General features: G+C 39.2%; 1 protein-coding gene across 1 annotated transcript in view; it reads left to right on the top strand.

Moving 5' to 3' along the window:
• Positions 1 to 17,770, top strand: part of LOC112140240 (protein kinase C-binding protein NELL1) — a gene marked incomplete at its 5' end in the record, with an annotated part of 18,600 nt that extends 830 nt beyond the window's left edge. Inside the window, 3 exon segments of the mRNA XM_024263161.1 lie at positions 5,537 to 5,713; positions 7,485 to 7,709; positions 9,773 to 17,770. Of these exon segments, the coding sequence (XP_024118929.1) occupies positions 5,537 to 5,713; positions 7,485 to 7,709; positions 9,773 to 9,823 (453 nt within the window).
• Between the last annotated feature and the right edge of the window lie 886 nt (positions 17,771 to 18,656).

The following is an 18,656-nucleotide window of genomic DNA, read 5'->3' as shown; positions in this document are numbered from 1 at the left end:
TTGGAGCGGTGTCTTCTGTTATATGGTCACTGTACCTGAGAGCTGAGCCAGAAAGCAAAGTTCTCAATTTACCGGTTGATCTTCGTTCCAGTACTCAACTATGGTCATGAGCTCTGGGTCGTGACCAAAAGAACGAGAAAAAAAATCTTTCATTTGAACTAAAAGTGACTTTCCCAAAATGTACCAGGGAATTATAAGAATGTAAAAAAAGACATTTATTTCGACAAAAAATCCTAACATGGACATGTTGAAATTCTATTTTACATATTACTGAAAAAGCTCGTTTTATTGACTGTTATGTCCCTCTGAAATCTGTAAAAAACAAAAAAAACATCAAACATTTCCATGTTGTTAAGCTAAACTGTATAGATATAGTACTTTCATAGCAGAACTTTAAATGTTTAAATGTAAAACTAAATCTACTGTTTGTTCGCCATAAGTGGATTTTAAACCAAATTTGCACAAAACTGCGCTGTTGGTTTTATATGGTTTCATAATAAGTAACAAACCTGTTTTTTTAGCTTCCAGTCATCTAAGTTTACAAATGGTACGTTTTGTTTTATGTAGGTATAATTTAAACAAGCAAACAAACAAAAGATTGGGCTGAGATAACAAATAGAACCGCTCCATCAAGAGTAAATAGAACATTGTTGTTGGAGTTATAGTTTACAAAAGAAAAGAAAAAAAGTGAAGGATACAGGCTTTATTTTGTTGTCTTCATTTAAGCAGAAGCAAATCCTCACATTAAAACGATGAAGGCTTCTTTGCCATAGCTCTGAGGTTTTCCTCTGTGCTCCAACAATAAGCAGTTGGCAGCGCTTCAGATGTTTCTGCTCTGCACACTTCCAGCAAATAATGTTTATTGTTATTTATTGTCAACTGTTTCACTGGAGTGTTGGCAAAAGAAAATGTACGGGGATACAGAAATCGTTTTCTGGAGTGTGAATTGAATTGTTTTCTCACTTGATAATGGCTCCGGTTTTTTCAGTTGGCGACTGTGGATTCCCACAGAGAGGAAAGTGATACCAAAAATATACTGTAGTTAAATCTGACTGTTAAACGTTCCGCAGTGAAGCGCTTATTATCACCTAACCTTTTCATTAACAGTGTTTGCATTGCATGCATATTTATATACAGTAGTTGGGGGATGTGTTTTGGCTGTGATAGGGGTTATATCACTGCTCTTACCTAAGACTCAGTCACTACAATGCACATACATTGTTTTTTTTAATATTACCAAGCTCCTACTCACTGTGTTCTGCAGGAGAAATAGTGTTTCCTCTGGTCGCTGAAAGGAAAACCAAAATTCATGTACTTTACACGTATAAAACCATCAGGTTCACCCAGGAAAAAGCCCAGTAGAATTGCCAAGCCTTCCTGGACTTTTTGGTGATAAATAATCATAGAGAACAGATATTTCCATGTGGACGTGAACAGAGTCCTCGTAGATCAAGACATACTGTACTTTTGGATTTCAACCAGTCACTGTGGAGGTATCTTTGTGTGTTCATAACCTTGCACCAGAACTGCCTACAGTCTCTAAAGGAATAAAAAAGCAGGACCAACAAGTTTGCCACGCCCTAAGAACTTGTAGATATCCAATCTGGACCTTCTTCAAAGACCACGATAGAACATGACAAGAATGAACAAGAGCCAATCCTGTAACTTTCTCTAGACTATCCAAGAAACTCAAACTCATCTCAGTCCATTCCAAACCTTTCAACACTTTGAGATATGAAAGTGGTTCGTCCCAATGAGGAAATCTCGAGCTATAAACAGAGTATTTTGGAGTAGTAAGGACTGCAACAAAAAGTTACCAAACAACCGTCGCTGAAGAGACCCTATCAACATTGCAGGACCAACTCTAGTGAATGTGATTATGCACAGACAGTAATGGGCTTGGCCAAATCTGAATTCCTGCCCCATACCCTTTCTCCCTACCCCTTCAAATGGAGACTTATGCAAAAAAGTCACCAAATTCAGATGTTACTAACCCTATATGACGTCATCAATAGTCGGAGGGGCTATGGTGCCAGAGCTCTTAAGATACATAACGTCAGCTTTGAAACTTAAAAAACCATGCGTAAGCAAAAACTCAGTACTTACATTTAAATGTAAACTTCTGTGCTTCAGAGCGCACGAAGAGGAAGGACTGCACTTCTCCTCACACAGGGACGCCGATCACTCTCCCAACGGAGGCATACTGTCAGGTTTAAACAACCTGAAACATTTCTTTGCGACAAGAGAGAGATTGTGGTCAGAAATACGATTTTACTTGCAAGGAAAAACAAAAAGAGAATGTTGAAACCAGTCTCCACCCCCCTCTGAAGTGCCCTCCGTTGAAATCCTCCTTTTATAGATAGATCCCTATAGCTTCCCCTAAAAAAACTATTTTGGACACCACTAAATGCCCGTATAGTTGGAAGGGAAGGGAGAAGCCATAGATGTAGGGCAAGAATTTGTATTCGGCCTTAGTGAGATGTGAGTGAGGTAGCAATTCTAATTAGAAAAGACAAACCTCCCCCCAATAGAATTGGCAGATTTGGTATAGTCAATGATTTGTCTACAACTGTCTCTTAGAGTGCTAATGACTGTCCCTCCCCTCACCCCAGCTAAAGACAGACAGATTCCCAACGACCTGATACCATTTAGCCTTTTTGCTAACCTATAAATGCTCTAACCGAGCGTTGTGTCTTAAGCACTTTCTTCCTAAAAGCTTACTACCAGCTCTCTTCACTCTGTTTATTAGAATTCATAACTTCTGAGAGCAAAGGCGAAACATCTTCAATTATTAAAGATGAACCGAGTCCTGTTGACTGTTTTTATACCTTGTACTTCAATGTTTTTTATTAAATTTTTCTTGCATTTCTTCCAAGGTTTCACAACCTCAGATGTGAATTGGCGCTTTATAAACTGACTGAATTGAATTTAATAAGTACTTAGTTTTGTTGTCTGTCCTTGGACATCAAATTCACAATAAATACGGACACGCTAATGCAGTAAAATTACTGAGATGACAGCAAAATAGCAATGATGAGACGCTGAAGACACCAGTGTGGCATTGGCATTCAAGTCATGTCTAACTGCTGGCATTAAAATGAAGAGCTTGCTCTCATAAATGCATCCTGCCAACACATTACAGTTGGCGAGAGTTTTCCCAGCAAGTCGAGGGCCATAACTGTAAAGACCAAGGTCATCCTCAGCAATACCACTAAGCTGAGCTCTCCCGGTAGCCAAACTCTATGCATCAATAAAACATCGGCTCTGTTTGCCCTTTTAATAGTATGCAGAGTGATTTTTATGACCATCATACTTTTTCTAACATCCATTTTATAGAAAGTATTTGCATCTCCGTGGCAAATTGGTCCCAGGACCTGACGGTGCTGGCTGTGTTCAGTAAAATGCTCCATAAAGTTTTCTCCAGGTAGAGATAGTGAGAAAACAACATCGACTATGGGAAAGAATTGAAGTTGTAGCATTTGTATTAATGCCCTTCTGCCAAACGTATAACATTAAACTGCCTCATTAGATATATATTAATGTGCTGTTTGAAAAGTGATATTTAAAGAAAAGCAATAAAAGCTGTCGTGTGAATGCTGGGTGCTTCTCTTAAATGATCCTTGAACTGAATAGATGGAGGCTGTATAACCTCAGCCAAGGCCAAATAAAACACTCATGATCAATACCACAAGGTAATGTACTTAAATTCGATTCATGCCCAACATACAAAATTCATGTGCAACAAGTGGAGATCATAAAGAGCTGTGAGCAATAATTGAGGAGGAGCGAGCCAGCAGGATGGACGAGATGCCTCAGCAGGGAGCTGGGTCAAGATGGGAGCATTCAGTGGAACGCAAACTGTCATAGGCGGAGTTGTGGAATTCTGAGCCACATCGTACACATTTCCTGACACAGGCGGTCTATGACGTCTTACCAAGCCCAGACAAATAAGAGGAAAAGTATACTTTCTTAGTAGAGGAGTTCAATGGTTGGAGAGAAAGGTGTGAGTCTTTTGAGGTGGGATGCAGGGGGTTATAGGGCATAAAACATGCTGGGCATCACTGAGGCCAGCAAGCGAAGGGCCATTAAGGAGGTCACGGAGGCAGCAGTGGGACATGCCCGGACACCTCACCAGGGAGGCGTCTAGGAGGCACCCAGATTCCAGAGCCATCTCAAGTGGCTCCTCTGCTTTGTTACTGAAGACTGAAAAAGTGGTTGTTTGACACTCGCCATTAAGTGTTCGGATGGGGGTTATCCCTTCAGCTCTGGGGCTTGATCTCCAGTGTTCACAATCTTTGGACTACAACTCTTCAACCATTTACACAATTAATTCTAGTTGGCTTTGAAACAGAGACAAGCAGCGTAATGCTGATATATAACACTTTACAGTAGTAAAGGACTGTAAATCAGCTTTCTCTGTTGGGGAGAAAAGACACTTTGCAAAGCCAATATGAAAAGCCATTTTTTCCTCCAAGTCAGAATCAGCTGATCATATAAATGTTCAAAGATATGTCAAAGAGCATGTATTGTTTAGGCGTCATGTGCGACATCTCCAGTGTTAAAGTGTTAAACCACCAAATGGTTTCCAATTGGGGTTGCTCACTGGCTCACTGGGGGGTCAAATGGGAAAACAAACCTTCCCCCACCAAAGAGTGTGGTAACTATTTTGATCTTAATTCGTCCAAATCATGCATGTGCTATAGCTTCATATTAAAACATTTAAGCTATTTTATAGATGTCCATCTTAAAAAGAAACTTTCAAACAGTAGTTATGCATCACTAATAGTTTTGCTCATAATCTTTGATTCTAGACACATAGATTCCTTAGGTTTAGGATTAGAAATGATCATAAAAGAGAACCTTCAGTCAGCATGTTCTTGGAAAATATTAAATGATAACATCGTGTTTACATCCAGTATGAAGTTCACAGTATGTTGAATTAGATTTACAAAAGGCTAGAATACTGAATAATACTGTTATTAAAAATAAATCAAATTAAATTCACCTCCTGTTCTATAAACGGTGAAACACGAATTCAATTTTCCCAGTGAACCTTTGTTATTGCGGTTCATAAAAGAACTAGATGCTGAATGACTTTGAAAAATGTTATGTTGAGCCAATTTCAATGGCTCATTTAATTACTGCTGTCTCTATCGTAAACATTGAAATATTTGAACAAAAACAGATTGGTACATACGTTACTCATTAATTGTCTGCTTTTCTCCAATCTTGTGTTTAATATGTGTCTGTTGTTGCAAAGATATTAGGATATAGCTGAAGTTCTGACTATAGCTGTTGATTATTAGATGCTGGAAATATGTTTTTTACAATAGCACTTTTTAAGCCAAAGTTTTTGCTGCTCTGTGTTATATAGTTCTCTTTTTAATCTCACGAATGTCAAACTGACTCCTACTTTTTTTTTATGTGTTAATCACCTTTTTTGCAACAGCTCTGCATCCATTCTTTAAACTGTCCCTTTTTATGCAATAATGTGAAGCCATAGTTTGACCCGTCTACCTGGATCTGTCTTCTGTAGGACGGACAGACATACTGCAGAAGGAGACCTTGTGACTGCGAAGACCCAGAGGAGGATCTGTTATGTTGTCCGGGCTGTGACAACAAGCCCGCCAGTCAGTGTTTGGACCAGAGCGGGCGAACGCTCTACCGCAGCGGAGCGTCTTGGATGTATGGTTGCCAGCAGTGTCGCTGCATGGTCTGTACACAAGTATAACACTGACACAAATTCACAAAGGCTCTGTGCTGTCTTATAAATGTGTTAAGTTTTTGTCAAGAAGGTCACTATTCAGAGTAAGTTAGCGATATTGAGAAAACCAATGGATTTTGTATACACAGTGGTTGTTTCAGTTCACAGATCTTCAGGAAGGGGAGACAATTGGATAGTGGGGATAGACACCTAATTCTGTGTTGTCAACATAGCAGTATTGCTGTGTACAGTGTGTCTTACTTATTGAAGCCAAAAACAAACATTTCTAAAAGGAAAAACTTTTTCAATTTGGCGTCAATTTAAATACTCTTTAGGTATAATAAGCTGATTTTGCCGGTAAGTCATTCCAAGGTCATCATTAAAACAGCCATGAACAAATGACATATTTAACAGATGAGCATCACCACCTGGTCATAGCTGTTTGTAGTCAGTCAGGTATTGCAGGTGAACTTGGTGAGTTTCAAAGTGTCATCAGTAGACTCTGAAATCCTATCAGAGTTTGTGACAGACTCAGGAGTGGAGCCCCACCAGTGACAGACCACAACCATGACTAGTATCTAAGAACCTCTGACTCAGACGTGGTTGAGCAAACACCACACAGCTGCAGACCCGTTTACCAGATGTGAGGGTACTAGGGTTTTCAAATGAACCATTCACAACCGACTCCACTGCTTTGACTTGAATGCCAGAAAACAGTTGCAGGTGACTCCACTGACATCAAGACACTGGTGTGAACGTCTACAGTGGAAACAAGACCATGTGACCTGGGCAATGTATCAATGGTCTACTGTCCTGTTCACTGATGAGTGTCTGGTTACTTTGCAAAGAAACAATGGTCATCAGTGTTGCTGGAGAAGGGAAACTGATTGATATGCCAAGGTCAACATGCCCCCAAAGGTTTGCTTTGGTGGAGGAAGTGTAACAGTCTGTGCAGGCATCACCAGTTATGGTAAAACCCATTTGGTTGTTGTATGTTCCAGTCCTCCACATTCTTACCTCAGAACCATCATAGAACCATCATCATCCTCCAGTTCCACCAGAACACCAAAAACTGTCTATGTAAGAATTGTCAAAGACAGACTTCAGGAAGTGGGAGTGGCTCAAATGGTATGACCAGCAATGACCTCTGACCTGAAGCCCAAAGAGCACATCTGAGACCACCTGAAGCACAGATTGGATGATAGTACTCCACCCCCAAGTGGCCTGGCAGAACTACTAGTGGAAGACATCTAGTATAGTTATATAGATATACACTATATAGATATAGTGAGGACAATGAGACATCCCTGTCAAGCTGCCATTGTGGTAAATGCTGAAAATACCTGCTATAAAGTAAAGTAATTTTGTATTGACAGGGACAACTGAAGTTATAGGGCTTTCTGGATTATTGTTTGAATTTTTGGAGTAATAAATATCAAACTGATTAAAAATTGTGTTTCCTTCCATTCATAATTAGTTATATCAAAGGGAGTTTGTAAGCATCTCATTAAAATTCAGACAAAAACTGTAAAAACACTAGTAAAAAGCGCATGAATAACAATGTCCCTAACTTATCGTGAGTAGAGTAAATGTTCGATATGTTTTCTCTCATAGTGTTGATAGAATGTTGGTTAGAGTTTGTTTAAGAACGCAAATAACTGTTATCTTTCTAGTTTAGGATGAGGCAAACCCGTCACCCTGTGAGCAGTAACTTATTCCACGCTGCAGAACACACACAGTAATATCTCCATCTCCTTTTCTTTGGTTGGCGCCTCTACAGGTGGGGGAGGTGGAATGCTGGCCTTTGGTTTGTCCCGTGTTGATGTGCGAGCACACAGCGGTGGCGGAGGGCGAGTGTTGCCCTCGCTGCATCACAGACCCCTGCCTGGCTGAAAACCTGTCCTATGATATCCGGCAGACGTGCAAGGATCCCACAGGTGTCACCCGCCTCAGCGGGGACACATGGCACATGCCCCAGTCACCCTGCACCACCTGCAAGTGTAAGGTAGGTATGCAAAAAAAGGAATAAATACAAACTGGAAACTGTTCATTCTACAACATAACTTCACAAAAACTGTGTTTTTTTTTTTTTGTTTTTTTATTTAAAGTTGCAGTCATGCCATTTTTCACTTTCTGCCTCCTAGATTAAAAAAAGCAGAAAAATAAGTCGCATACACTGAGGTAACCTGGTGTCTTGGAAAAATCTGATTACAGGAGAAATCACTTTAGTCATTGACATACGCAGCCATAATCCAGTTTACACACCCACAATTTCACAGGGACACGATCACGACTTTCATCCAGCTGCTCCTCTGCTGAAAGTCAGTTGTGTCAGCAGCCCTGCTCATGCAAATGCTGCCGGGAAACTTGGTTATGGTGTTTGTATGCCAGAAAAACTGTTTTTTTCTTTGGCCAAAAGTTGACAAAATTGGGGTTCGGCCAACTTTATTATTCGGGTTAATTTTTTTTAAAGGGGTTTTAACCCAATTTCTGTTCAAAAAAGCCAATCAGTATCCATTATATATATATATATATATATATATATATATATATACATATATAACAAGTCTTGAAAAATAGTTCCACTTCATAGTAAAATAAACCTACCATGTCTCAATCTAAAGGGTATTTTCCAATATCAAGTTTTTATCTGTATTCATCAATTTGATTTGATTCTATTAACAACTTGACTCAGACAGATTAATCTAGTTGGATCACAGGAATAGAAATCAATTATTTGATTAATTGATTAATCACTACACCCCAATTCCAATTAAGTTTACTGTCACGTGTTTTGTTGCTATTTTTGTTCCTCTCAACACAAAGTTAATGTATGGAGAAGTTCAAATTCCTGACTGATTATGAAAGGACTGCAGAATGTAGGTTAATAATGTTTTATACTACTCTTTAAAAATCTCAGATTAAAGAATAACAAAAGCTGTAGGTATTACCACGCTCTGGTGTTTGATCATCCACAGCTGTCTTCATTTCAGTTAATTACCCTCCGTGTATTTCACTGTCTGGTCTTCAGCTCTTCTTTTTCTTCTGCTTTGTCGCTCTTGCTGCTCGCATGTCTAAGTTTGGTTATTAAAAGTTTGTTTCTCCCAACAAGCCCAGTCTGATATAACCTAGTTGCAATAATTTACCAGCAAAAAAACAGAATTTATCCAAAGAGTCATATTTAAGTGCCAAATACACCAAGAAACATAGAAACTGTTTGCCTCAGTTAAATGTAAGAAATGATGAAACGGTCTTTTTCTTTTCTTTTCACAATTTTAATCACAGGGTACTTTGATTAGTTTGGTTAATGATTTTTTAAATTGTTTTTTATGTAGGAAGTTAGCAGTAATGCATCTATTTATAAATATGTAAAAACATATAATTACTTCTCAATGTCTTTAACCACTAAACTATACTAATAAACTGATATTAACTAAACTGACTCATAAATTAAAGTAGGCAAACTTGACAAATGTCAAAAGTCGTTTTTGTAGCCGATCCTTTTGTTACTTGGTTCTGCTTTTACTTAAATCCGGATCCAGGCAGTCAGAAAACAAATCAAAGAGAGCTTAAGCGTGGCGTCCACTGCTTTGAAATGTTTTGTGTGGTGTTAACGTCACTTTAGTGAGCACAGAACTTATGCTAACGCTAAAGTCACTCGCACACAACTCAAACATTTTCCTTCACTTAAAGACCCACTCCAGTGAAAATGATGGTTTTAACATGTTCTTGTAGAATTTTTCTCATGATGGAGGACTTTAATAAAATAATTTAAAGGGGCCATAACATGATTTTTGTAAGTCTTTCTAAGTAAACTATACTCATATATATGATTATATATTACTTTTGGAACACTAAAAAAGTGAATATTTATTCTTTATTCTTTATCTGAGAAAGGATGTGCTCAGTAGACAATAGTCTTTCAGTTTGGTTTGACTTCTCTTGGTCAAATAACCTTTTTCCACAGACTGTGCATTTTTTCCTGAAAGTGGTTCAGACTCTAAAGCAGTGTTGTGAATAAAACTGTTTTGGTGTTTCATGCTCTCTCTGTGGTTCTGTGTTGCTCAGAATGGGAACGTTTGCTGCTCTGTGGATCTGGACTGCCTTCAGAACAACTAACGCTCTCCTCCCTCCTTCCACTGCTGGGCTGCCACACGGCCTCCACCATCTCACGACTCTCCCTGTGGATTCACAACACGGACTTGCGTGTGTATGTCAGCGTTTGCACAGAAAACACACACAGGACGGACTTGGCGCAGAGGCTGTGCTTTAATGCCGTAACTGTGACGGCGAAGTGCGAGTGAGTGTGGGTGTGTGAGACTCAGGAGGAAACTGAGGCCATTATCACTCCCACCACAGTCACTGTGTTACATCTTGAGTTTGATCCCCATTTCGTGTCATGTCGTCAGAACGCTTGGTCAGTGTGAAGACAAACAGCTGGTCAGATGTGGAGGTTTTTGAAGCAATAGTGAGGCCTATGATTTGCAAAAACATTTTTACTGGTTTTGTTTGTGGCAGTGAAAAAATTAAAAAAAGGTATTTATTGATTTCAAATGGGTTGTGTTACTACGTCAGGGAGTTTTTCAAGTTCAAACAGAAGATTGAAATGTAAGACATTTTTATTGTCATCACCCATATCATCAACATCTGTAAATCAGCTGTCAGTGATGCTCATGCAGATGTCCTTTTCTCCTACTGAAGCAAAGAAAAGGACCAACAAGAACAGAAACAAAGGTGGTTTAAGCAGATCTATCATCATTTACTAGGTGCTGTCAAAAGATGTCAGGAATCTCTAAAAAAGTTTCTTCTTGGGTTAAAGTTGTTAGGAAAACGCACTGATGAATATTAGATGAGTTTCAGAGTGACTAAGCATAGTTTAATGGCATTATCTATGGTCATCTGTTTTTAATGTGAACAAATTTAATTTGACTTAGGTTTTATCCTGACTCCTAGTAGATCTATGTTCTCAACTGATGATAGCGGAGGGCCAAATTAGAAACCCAACATTGGACTGGAGGCCAATGTTTGTTTTTTTTGCTTTTTCTCTTACAAATTCTGTCTCTGAACATCTTGCTCCATATGGCTATTTCTCAAGCTACCAGGAAGCTAGCTTCTGTCACAGCTTCACCGGATTCAGACATTGTCTGCAGTACAACATAACCTTTTTTTAGGTGTTTAAGTTCACCGGTGTGCCCCTCACCAGTAAACTTACTGTAGACAAAGTATGTCTTTGTTTTTTTGTCAAATGAACCAGCTCCAAGTCTCACTCTGACTCCATTTTCAGTTCTGTGGTCACATGGTCCCTTCTTCTCTTCCACTGTCTGTAAAAGAGAACTGGACTGAACAACCCCTCCCCCCCTCACGTTCCAAACAGGAAGTACCTGCTGCTGGCTCCGGGAAGCCAAAATCCCACAGGGAAATGAACAGCTAATACTCAGTTATTCTATTTGTCAGAATAACCATTCTTGCTCAGCTACCTTTTTTAACACGTTCTTGATGAATCCAAATGTTTTACATTTTATTTTTACTTTATCGCAAGTTATTCATGTTATAAATTGACCAATCAAACCACCTCGATTCACAGATTCTTTCGAGCCACTTTTAGAGGAAAGGGTGTGGACTTCGAACAAGTTATCTCCTGATTGGCAGCAGTGGTTGCCATAGAAACAATGACTCAGACCATCTCGGACCAATCACTGTCGCCTGACTCCAACATGGCGACATCCGGAATATGAAAAAAACGGTCACTGAAGTGGCTTCAATATGCTGGACCGGGGAGTAAGGCATTTTCTAAGGGTGATGTCACATTCACTCGGTCCAGTTCTACATACAGTTCATGTTCTTTTCCCAGGAACAGTGACATGGTCTACCCCCCAGTGGTGACATAAGAACACTACGCTGTAGACCTCTGGGAATAATTACTGCCAGAAAACCGGAGATTCATTCTTTCCAAGCACTGTACAGTCGAATTAATAAAACCGTCAATTATAATTTATTGTGGACCACCAAAAAACATTCCTGCTAGTCGCCTTTGGTTCGTGGGTGGGCCGCTCTTTGAGAACTTAAACATTAGATTAACAGAGCTGATGTAAAGCGCTCTTGTTCTCAAGTTTAGCAGGTTTTTAAACAAATTTAGACTATGATCTGGTTGTATCCCAATTCCTTTCAATGGGGCCATTTGTTTCCTTCATCTTTGTGTCATCACAGTTGGCAAAGTTTAAGACAACACAGAGTAAGAAATAGAAAAAAACTCAACATTTTAATCATTTCTGTTTATAAGGACACATTACGGTTTAATGTTTTAAGCTGAAAAGATTTTTCTCAATCAGCTATTAAAAAGCAAAATTTCTGAAGCTCATTTTGCTTTTATTTATGACTTTTGAAATATCTGTGTGTCTTCACTCAGCAATCTCACCTGAACATAAACGGTTTTAATAATTAGGATGTAATTTTTTTAAGTAAATGTCTACATTAATGTTTAGGAAGGAATTAATAATTGTTAGGACTGCAGATAAACAAAAACACAACCGGAGCCAGAGTCATTAGACACTGTGCAGTAAAATGGCACTTTTTAAAGAGAAAACACTTTGTATTTTGTATTAATATACTTTTTAAACTTCAGTTATATTTTAAATCATCAGTGCACTTTTTCTACACAAGGAAATGTGTATTCAGACATTTTCATTCATTCATTCATTTTCCTGACCGCATCGTCCCTTTCGGGGTCGCGGGGGTGCCGGAGCCTATCCCGGCTACTGATGGGCGAAGGCGGGGTGCACCATGGACAGGTCGCCAGTCTGTCGGATATTCAGACATTTTTTAGGATGAAATTGTGTTTTTGTTTGTTTTTGGTGAATATTAAGATAATTACACAATAGTTGGTGTCATTTTGCAGATTCTTCGGCAAATACATGTAGAGTACCTGCATACATTAAAGAAAGAAAATAATTGTTAGTCAAATAATTCTGTTTTAGAAGTTTTTTATTTTTTCAAGATCAGTCTTACTTTTTTAAAAACTTCTGACTCGTGTTTTGGTTAATTCTCCTGGAAATGAGATTGAAATGCCAAACTCTAAATAAAGAATCTCCCTCCCTCCGCTGAGGCACATCTGTCCTAATCCATCAATACCTCTGCCCCAACACATCCCTTCCCTTTCACTGCCTCTTTTGAAGAGAATGACCATCACCTGTTACCACACTGGTCATGTTACCATGTGTGAATGCAGTGTGGCGGTGCACAAAAGATTCCTGCAGGCCAGAACAAGCACCAGCCAGAGCTGTTGATTAAATAAGCACAGATCGTAGCGAGTCAGATGTCTCCTGCGTCTCTCAGGGCTCCTCAGCTCAGCACCATATGGCACGTGGTGGCAGAGGAGCGAAAAAAAAAGGGAGGAAAAGCTGATGAGTGAGGATGATTAAAGCCATGTCACGCAGGCGCAAATTTGAGTACGCCAGAAGGTCGGCGAGTGTCTAATCTGTTTACAGACAGTCAGGCTTATTAAACGAGGAGAGTCCAGTCCTGCTCCTGTTGTCCACAGTGCTGACTGTGTCCAGCCTGTGTTTCTGTGTGGGTCACTGAGGGACGGCGTTAGTCTAGCTGCACTGCTCTGAAGTATCAAACCTGTTCTTTCAAATGCCCCATTTGTCAAAGACCCAATCATCTTTGGATTTATTTTAAAAGCATTCCCAGTGGTACTTAATTACAATTATGCTGTTTTCAGGTTAAATTAAAAAAACGTGTCGTTTTCGAGAACATAGTTTCTGCAGAGCAGCAGTAGAGTAATTACCCCCTTATTCACGGGGGTTAGGCACCAGAGGCATCCGCGAATATGCGGAATCCATGAATACATAGAATCCCCCTCCCCCGTGGCCAAAGTTATACTCATCAAAAACGCCTTGTAAAACATTTGAAACAGTTAGAACTTTGGAGTATTACTTAACATAAAACGTTTTTTTTTTTGTTTTGTTTTTTTTAATTCAGACTGTAGCGCAGCGTACTTTATGATAATGATGAGGAGTCTCACTATGTCTGTCTGTGACGTAAAAATCAGAATAATAATCAAATAATAAACACCTCCTCTGGATGATAATTGTCCTTTGCGACTATCTTCTTTAGCATATAAGGATTATTTTTTTTAACCCTTCTGTGTCAGCTGATACCCTCTCTCCATGCAGGGGCATAGAGAGAGGAGGGGGAGTGCCCGTCGGTGCTCCCCCTCCTCTGTGTGGGGATACACCTCATCACCCCAGCACCTCCTTTGGATGCAAAAATTTAATAAAAGCGTCTAAGGTCGTTGAAGTTTTTGTGACAAACTGGAAGAGTCATGTGACTAAAAAAAAATCTGCGAATACGTGAAACTGCAAATAAAGAAATGCAAATACATGGGGGACGCTGTAGACTATTTTAAAATTGCCTTTGAGTTGTTGGCAAGAGTGTTGGCATCCGTTGGCAACCCATCTCCTCCCCTCCCCCATTGCTAAAAGCTATCTGTTTACACAATCTCTCACTAGTTTACCTCCCTTCACACCCCCAAGCTAAAATAGTGAGCAATATTGGAGCTATCCAGCCGTACAGTTTTTATCCAGATATACTTGCTTAGACAAGGTAAACAAAGACGTGCATGGATCTATTTGTCTGCACGTGGATTAACTAGAGTAGAGCAGAGCAGGGAACTCTTGACTCGCTCATTGTACTAGTGACGTCACAACTACAATCTTTTTTAAACTTTGTTGTTTTTGTCTGCTCCTGATTCACTATTATTTGAATAAAGAAATACTCCAAAAATGTAATTTTGAGCTCAATTTTCTTACCCTATCATCAGAAAAATGGCACAAGAACATGTTAAAGAAACAAAAACAGGAATTTCATTAGTCCTTAATAGCACTTCTGGAAAAAAGTTTTTTAGGAAAACTTTTTATACGTCCGTCCATCTCAAACAAATCATTTTAGAAAGAGAAATGTCTGGCTCCTGCTTAGGACTCAGAACTTTTTGTTTCGCCTGTACCTTGTTAGCATGATGGCAGACATCAGGACAGTTTTCTACCTCAGAAAAAAAAAAAAAATCCTGCTTCAGCATAAAAACAGGCTCCAGAGCTTGAAGTAAAAATGACACTTTCATTTGGTGAAATCTTGGTTTGTTTCGTGTGAATAGACAAAAGTCTGTGCATATTGCTTAATGTTGGAATGGATACTAAAACTCTGAACACCTGACTAAGCAGCATGACTTTAGCTTTGATTTGGTAGAAAAAAAAAGCTGTCATTTTCAGAGCAGCCTTGCAGAGACGTGTGACAGCAGCTGAAAAGAGCAAGCACAAAAGCTGCACCGCGGCAAGAATGTGTTTACACATCCGCTTCATTGAGTTTTTTGTTTTGTATTCAGTCGTTCTTTTGATTTCTTCACTTCTGTGATCCCGGTTGTTAAAATGAGATTATAAGCAGGGTTCAATGGAGAAGCTCATGCATTTTATGTGGAACTGAAGCCAGCTTTAGAGATTTCCCCACCAGAGTTTAAATCGACTCCACAAGCGTCTGCAGTTTCTCTCTTTTAGACACAAAAAGGTGTTTTTAAAAAAGCGTCCTTTTATAAACGGAAGTGAATGGTGATAGTTCTTGTTTGGCCCATTGACTGTATAATAGAACTGGAGTAAGTGACTCCTCCCCTTCATGTTCAAAACAGGAAGTACTTGCTGGCTCCAAGAAGTCAAAACCCCATAGACTACTTTAGAGAAATAAACCACTATCATTCTGTCATTCTATTTGTCAGATCTCTGATACCTTTTTTAAACATGTTATTGATAATTTAATAATTTCCGTGATATTTTTTTATGTCTCAATAAAAGTATGTGGTCTCCTGTTGAACGATCAAAACGTTTAACAGATTATATCAAGCCCGGTTTCAAGTGTGGGTGTGGCCTTCCAACAAGCTCAGTTTGGTTGCCATACAAACAATGACTGAGACCAATTTGAACTAGTAACTTCTTACTGACGATCTCTGGCTTCAACACGTCGGTGGCCATATCTAAAAAATGTCAACTAAATTGACTTAATTTTGTTGGAAATGAAAGTAAAGATTTTTCTATGAATGACGTTAAGAAATACCACAATAATCGCCCACAATTCTGACTACTGGAGTGTAGTCAGACTACTACAGTGTCCAATATGTGTAAGAATTTCTTGTTCTTTTTTTCTTACATTACACTATGTCAGGGGTCTGCAACCTTAAATGCTGAAAGAGCCAATTGGTCCAGGTTCTTATGGACCGAAACTCACAAAGAGCCGCAAAGTTTCACCTCAAAGTTAGAAAAATACACTTTATTTATGTTTTTGGGGCCATTAAGCCATTTTTATAAAACACAACTTTGAAATTATTTCTACAATTTTTTATGCATAACAAGTTTAACTTGTTTCACTTTTGACAGCAGCAATGCAAGGTCCTTTCAAAATAAAACACATCCTGTGTTTAATCAGATCCTCCAGCTGCAGCAGATTTACTTTAATTAAAATGCAAGAAACAGGAGATTTTTTATTATTGACTTTTGTCTTTTTGGTCATCATTTTTCTTCTTTTACTAGTAAATAAAAACATGACAACATTAGAGTAGAATCCAAATTATTTCAAATCTATACCTGTAAATGCAATAAGATAATGTCACTCTGACGGTAGATTTAACCTTTTACCATTATTTTAATTGGTTAGGCCTATCTAACATTTCAACAATGGAGGAATAAAAGAGGCTCTGGAGCCTCAGGTTTCAGACTCCTGGACTTGGCTTAGTAAAAGCTAAAAGTTTCTCTTCTTTGTTAATTTGCAATTTTTTTTTAATTATTTTTTCTTGATTTTTTTTTTTTTTTAATGATACACAAATCACATATTGAACCAAAACCTAAACCGTGACCCAAGAATCCAACTATGATCCCAATCGTGAAGAAAGTGTATGGTTGCGTCCCCGGTGACATCACACTTGCTTGGTCTAGTTCTCACATACAGTCAATGGTTTGGCCACAGAAGAGGAGAGCGGCATGCCGCCATCCTGACTCATGAGCACAGCTGTGTCATGTCTTGTCCTTTCAACACATCTTTTTGTGGGTCACCTGATCATCCCTCCCTCTTCAGAACTCATAAGTGTCACTGTCATCTGGGTTCTTGTGTCGCACACAATGAAACCCTGTGATGTATAAAACGCCATCATCCATCAATCAAAAAGGTACAAAAGATCATGGAAACCAGCTTTTCCCAGCTCTGTTCATCAGTTTGATATAAAAAAAAAAAGACACGTGATACCTTATACAGTTTTTTAAATCTCATTTTGCTCATTGATACCTTGTCGATTTCCAGTGGATTCTTTTCTTTTGGTTCTGTTTTGCTGTAAATATGGGATAATTGGAAGGGTTGTGTAAAGAGGTCATGATTATGTGAATCACTCACTCCCACAGCTTCTTAGAATCTGGGTGTTATAAGCTGAATATAAGAGAGAAACAACATTTCTGTTGTTTTTACTAGTTCTTTATTTTTCTATTCTTGCCTTAACCCTTTCAGTATCTCTCATAGTTTGTCTCGTCATTGTTTTGAGTCAGAACTTGTCTCTGAGTGTGTGTAAATACAAACCTCTTACGGATTTCCCTCACCGAATCGCAAAGGAAACAGAGACTTATGCTGATGCGCAAGGAGCGACGTTTGGATAAACTGTTCCCAGCATCCTCTGCCTCTTCTAGTGTCTGAACTGAAAAATGGGAAAATCCACACAAAAATGGAAATATGTACACATGTAAAGAAAAAAAAACTGTTGTAGAAAAAGATTTTTTTTTCTTGATTCAGATCTTTCTATTTGAGAAAAGCAAGGTGTTGTGTTCTTTTTGGACTAAAAAGTTGCAGATCTTTTAGCTTGTTAATGTTTTTAATAGTGAACCATGATGGAGGAATCACTGATGTGTTCATTGTCTCTTCTTCAGTGTGGTTAACATGTACTAAAAGGGTTAAGTGTCATTTAAAGACTGTACTGTGATAAGAGTTTGTTGTAAAGAAAAAAAAACAATCTTCGGTTAATAAACATTTCATTTGTTTACTTTATTCCTGGTATTTTTGTATCACAGAGTCTTGGTGGACAGGTTGTCTTTACACAGTAAAGGAAGACCATATGGATGGCCAAGAAGTTCACCTGATTTGAAAGCAACACTTCCAAGCCTCGGCAAAGAAGACCAGCCAAGCATACAGTCCAGGAGAAAAGTCTTTCATGTTTCCACTTTTATCAATGCTGCCATTTTTGATTTCCCCCAGGATGAGAGTGAAAGGCTGCATAGCAGCGAGATGAGAGGATCTTCCCATCCTTTAATGGAGTTCTGTTGTTGCTAAAACAAACTCTGGTGGTGTAAAGATTGTGAAGTTTCACGACAAATTAGCAAAACAAATCAAATATGTATCAATTCATTTAAAACAGTTACTTTATCTTGACTTGTTTGCCTTTCGTCTAACACAGGGGTGTTCAAATCATGACCTCGAGGGCCGGTGTCCAGCATGTTATCCAACCAACTTGTTATTGAGGCTTCATGTTGGTAAACACACCTGATCCAGGTAATTAACAGCAGATAAGGCAGGGTTTCTGGGACACCAATGGTCTAAAGCAGGGATAGGCAACACCAGGCCTCGAGGGCCGCATTCCTGCATGTTTCTCCACATCCCCTGCCCTGACATGTTCTAATTGGCTGGACACACCTGAACCAGGTAATCCGTCATGAGAAGGGCTTAGATATCTGGAAATCATGCAGACACTGCGGCCCTCGAGGCCTGGAGTTGCCTATCCCTGATCACATTCATTCATTCATCATCTTGGCCGCTTCTTCCCTGTCGGGGTCGCGGGGGTGCCGGAGCCTATCCCGGCTACTGATGGGCAAAGGCGGGGTACACCCTGGACAGGTCGCCAGTCTGTCGCAGCCCTGATCACATGTACTCTAATTTA

Source organism: Oryzias melastigma, unplaced genomic scaffold (assembly GCF_002922805.2).
Source record: "Oryzias melastigma strain HK-1 unplaced genomic scaffold, ASM292280v2 sc00456, whole genome shotgun sequence".
Taxonomy (NCBI): Eukaryota; Metazoa; Chordata; class Actinopteri; order Beloniformes; family Adrianichthyidae; genus Oryzias; species Oryzias melastigma.
This window is presented reverse-complemented; position numbering and strand designations above follow the sequence as displayed.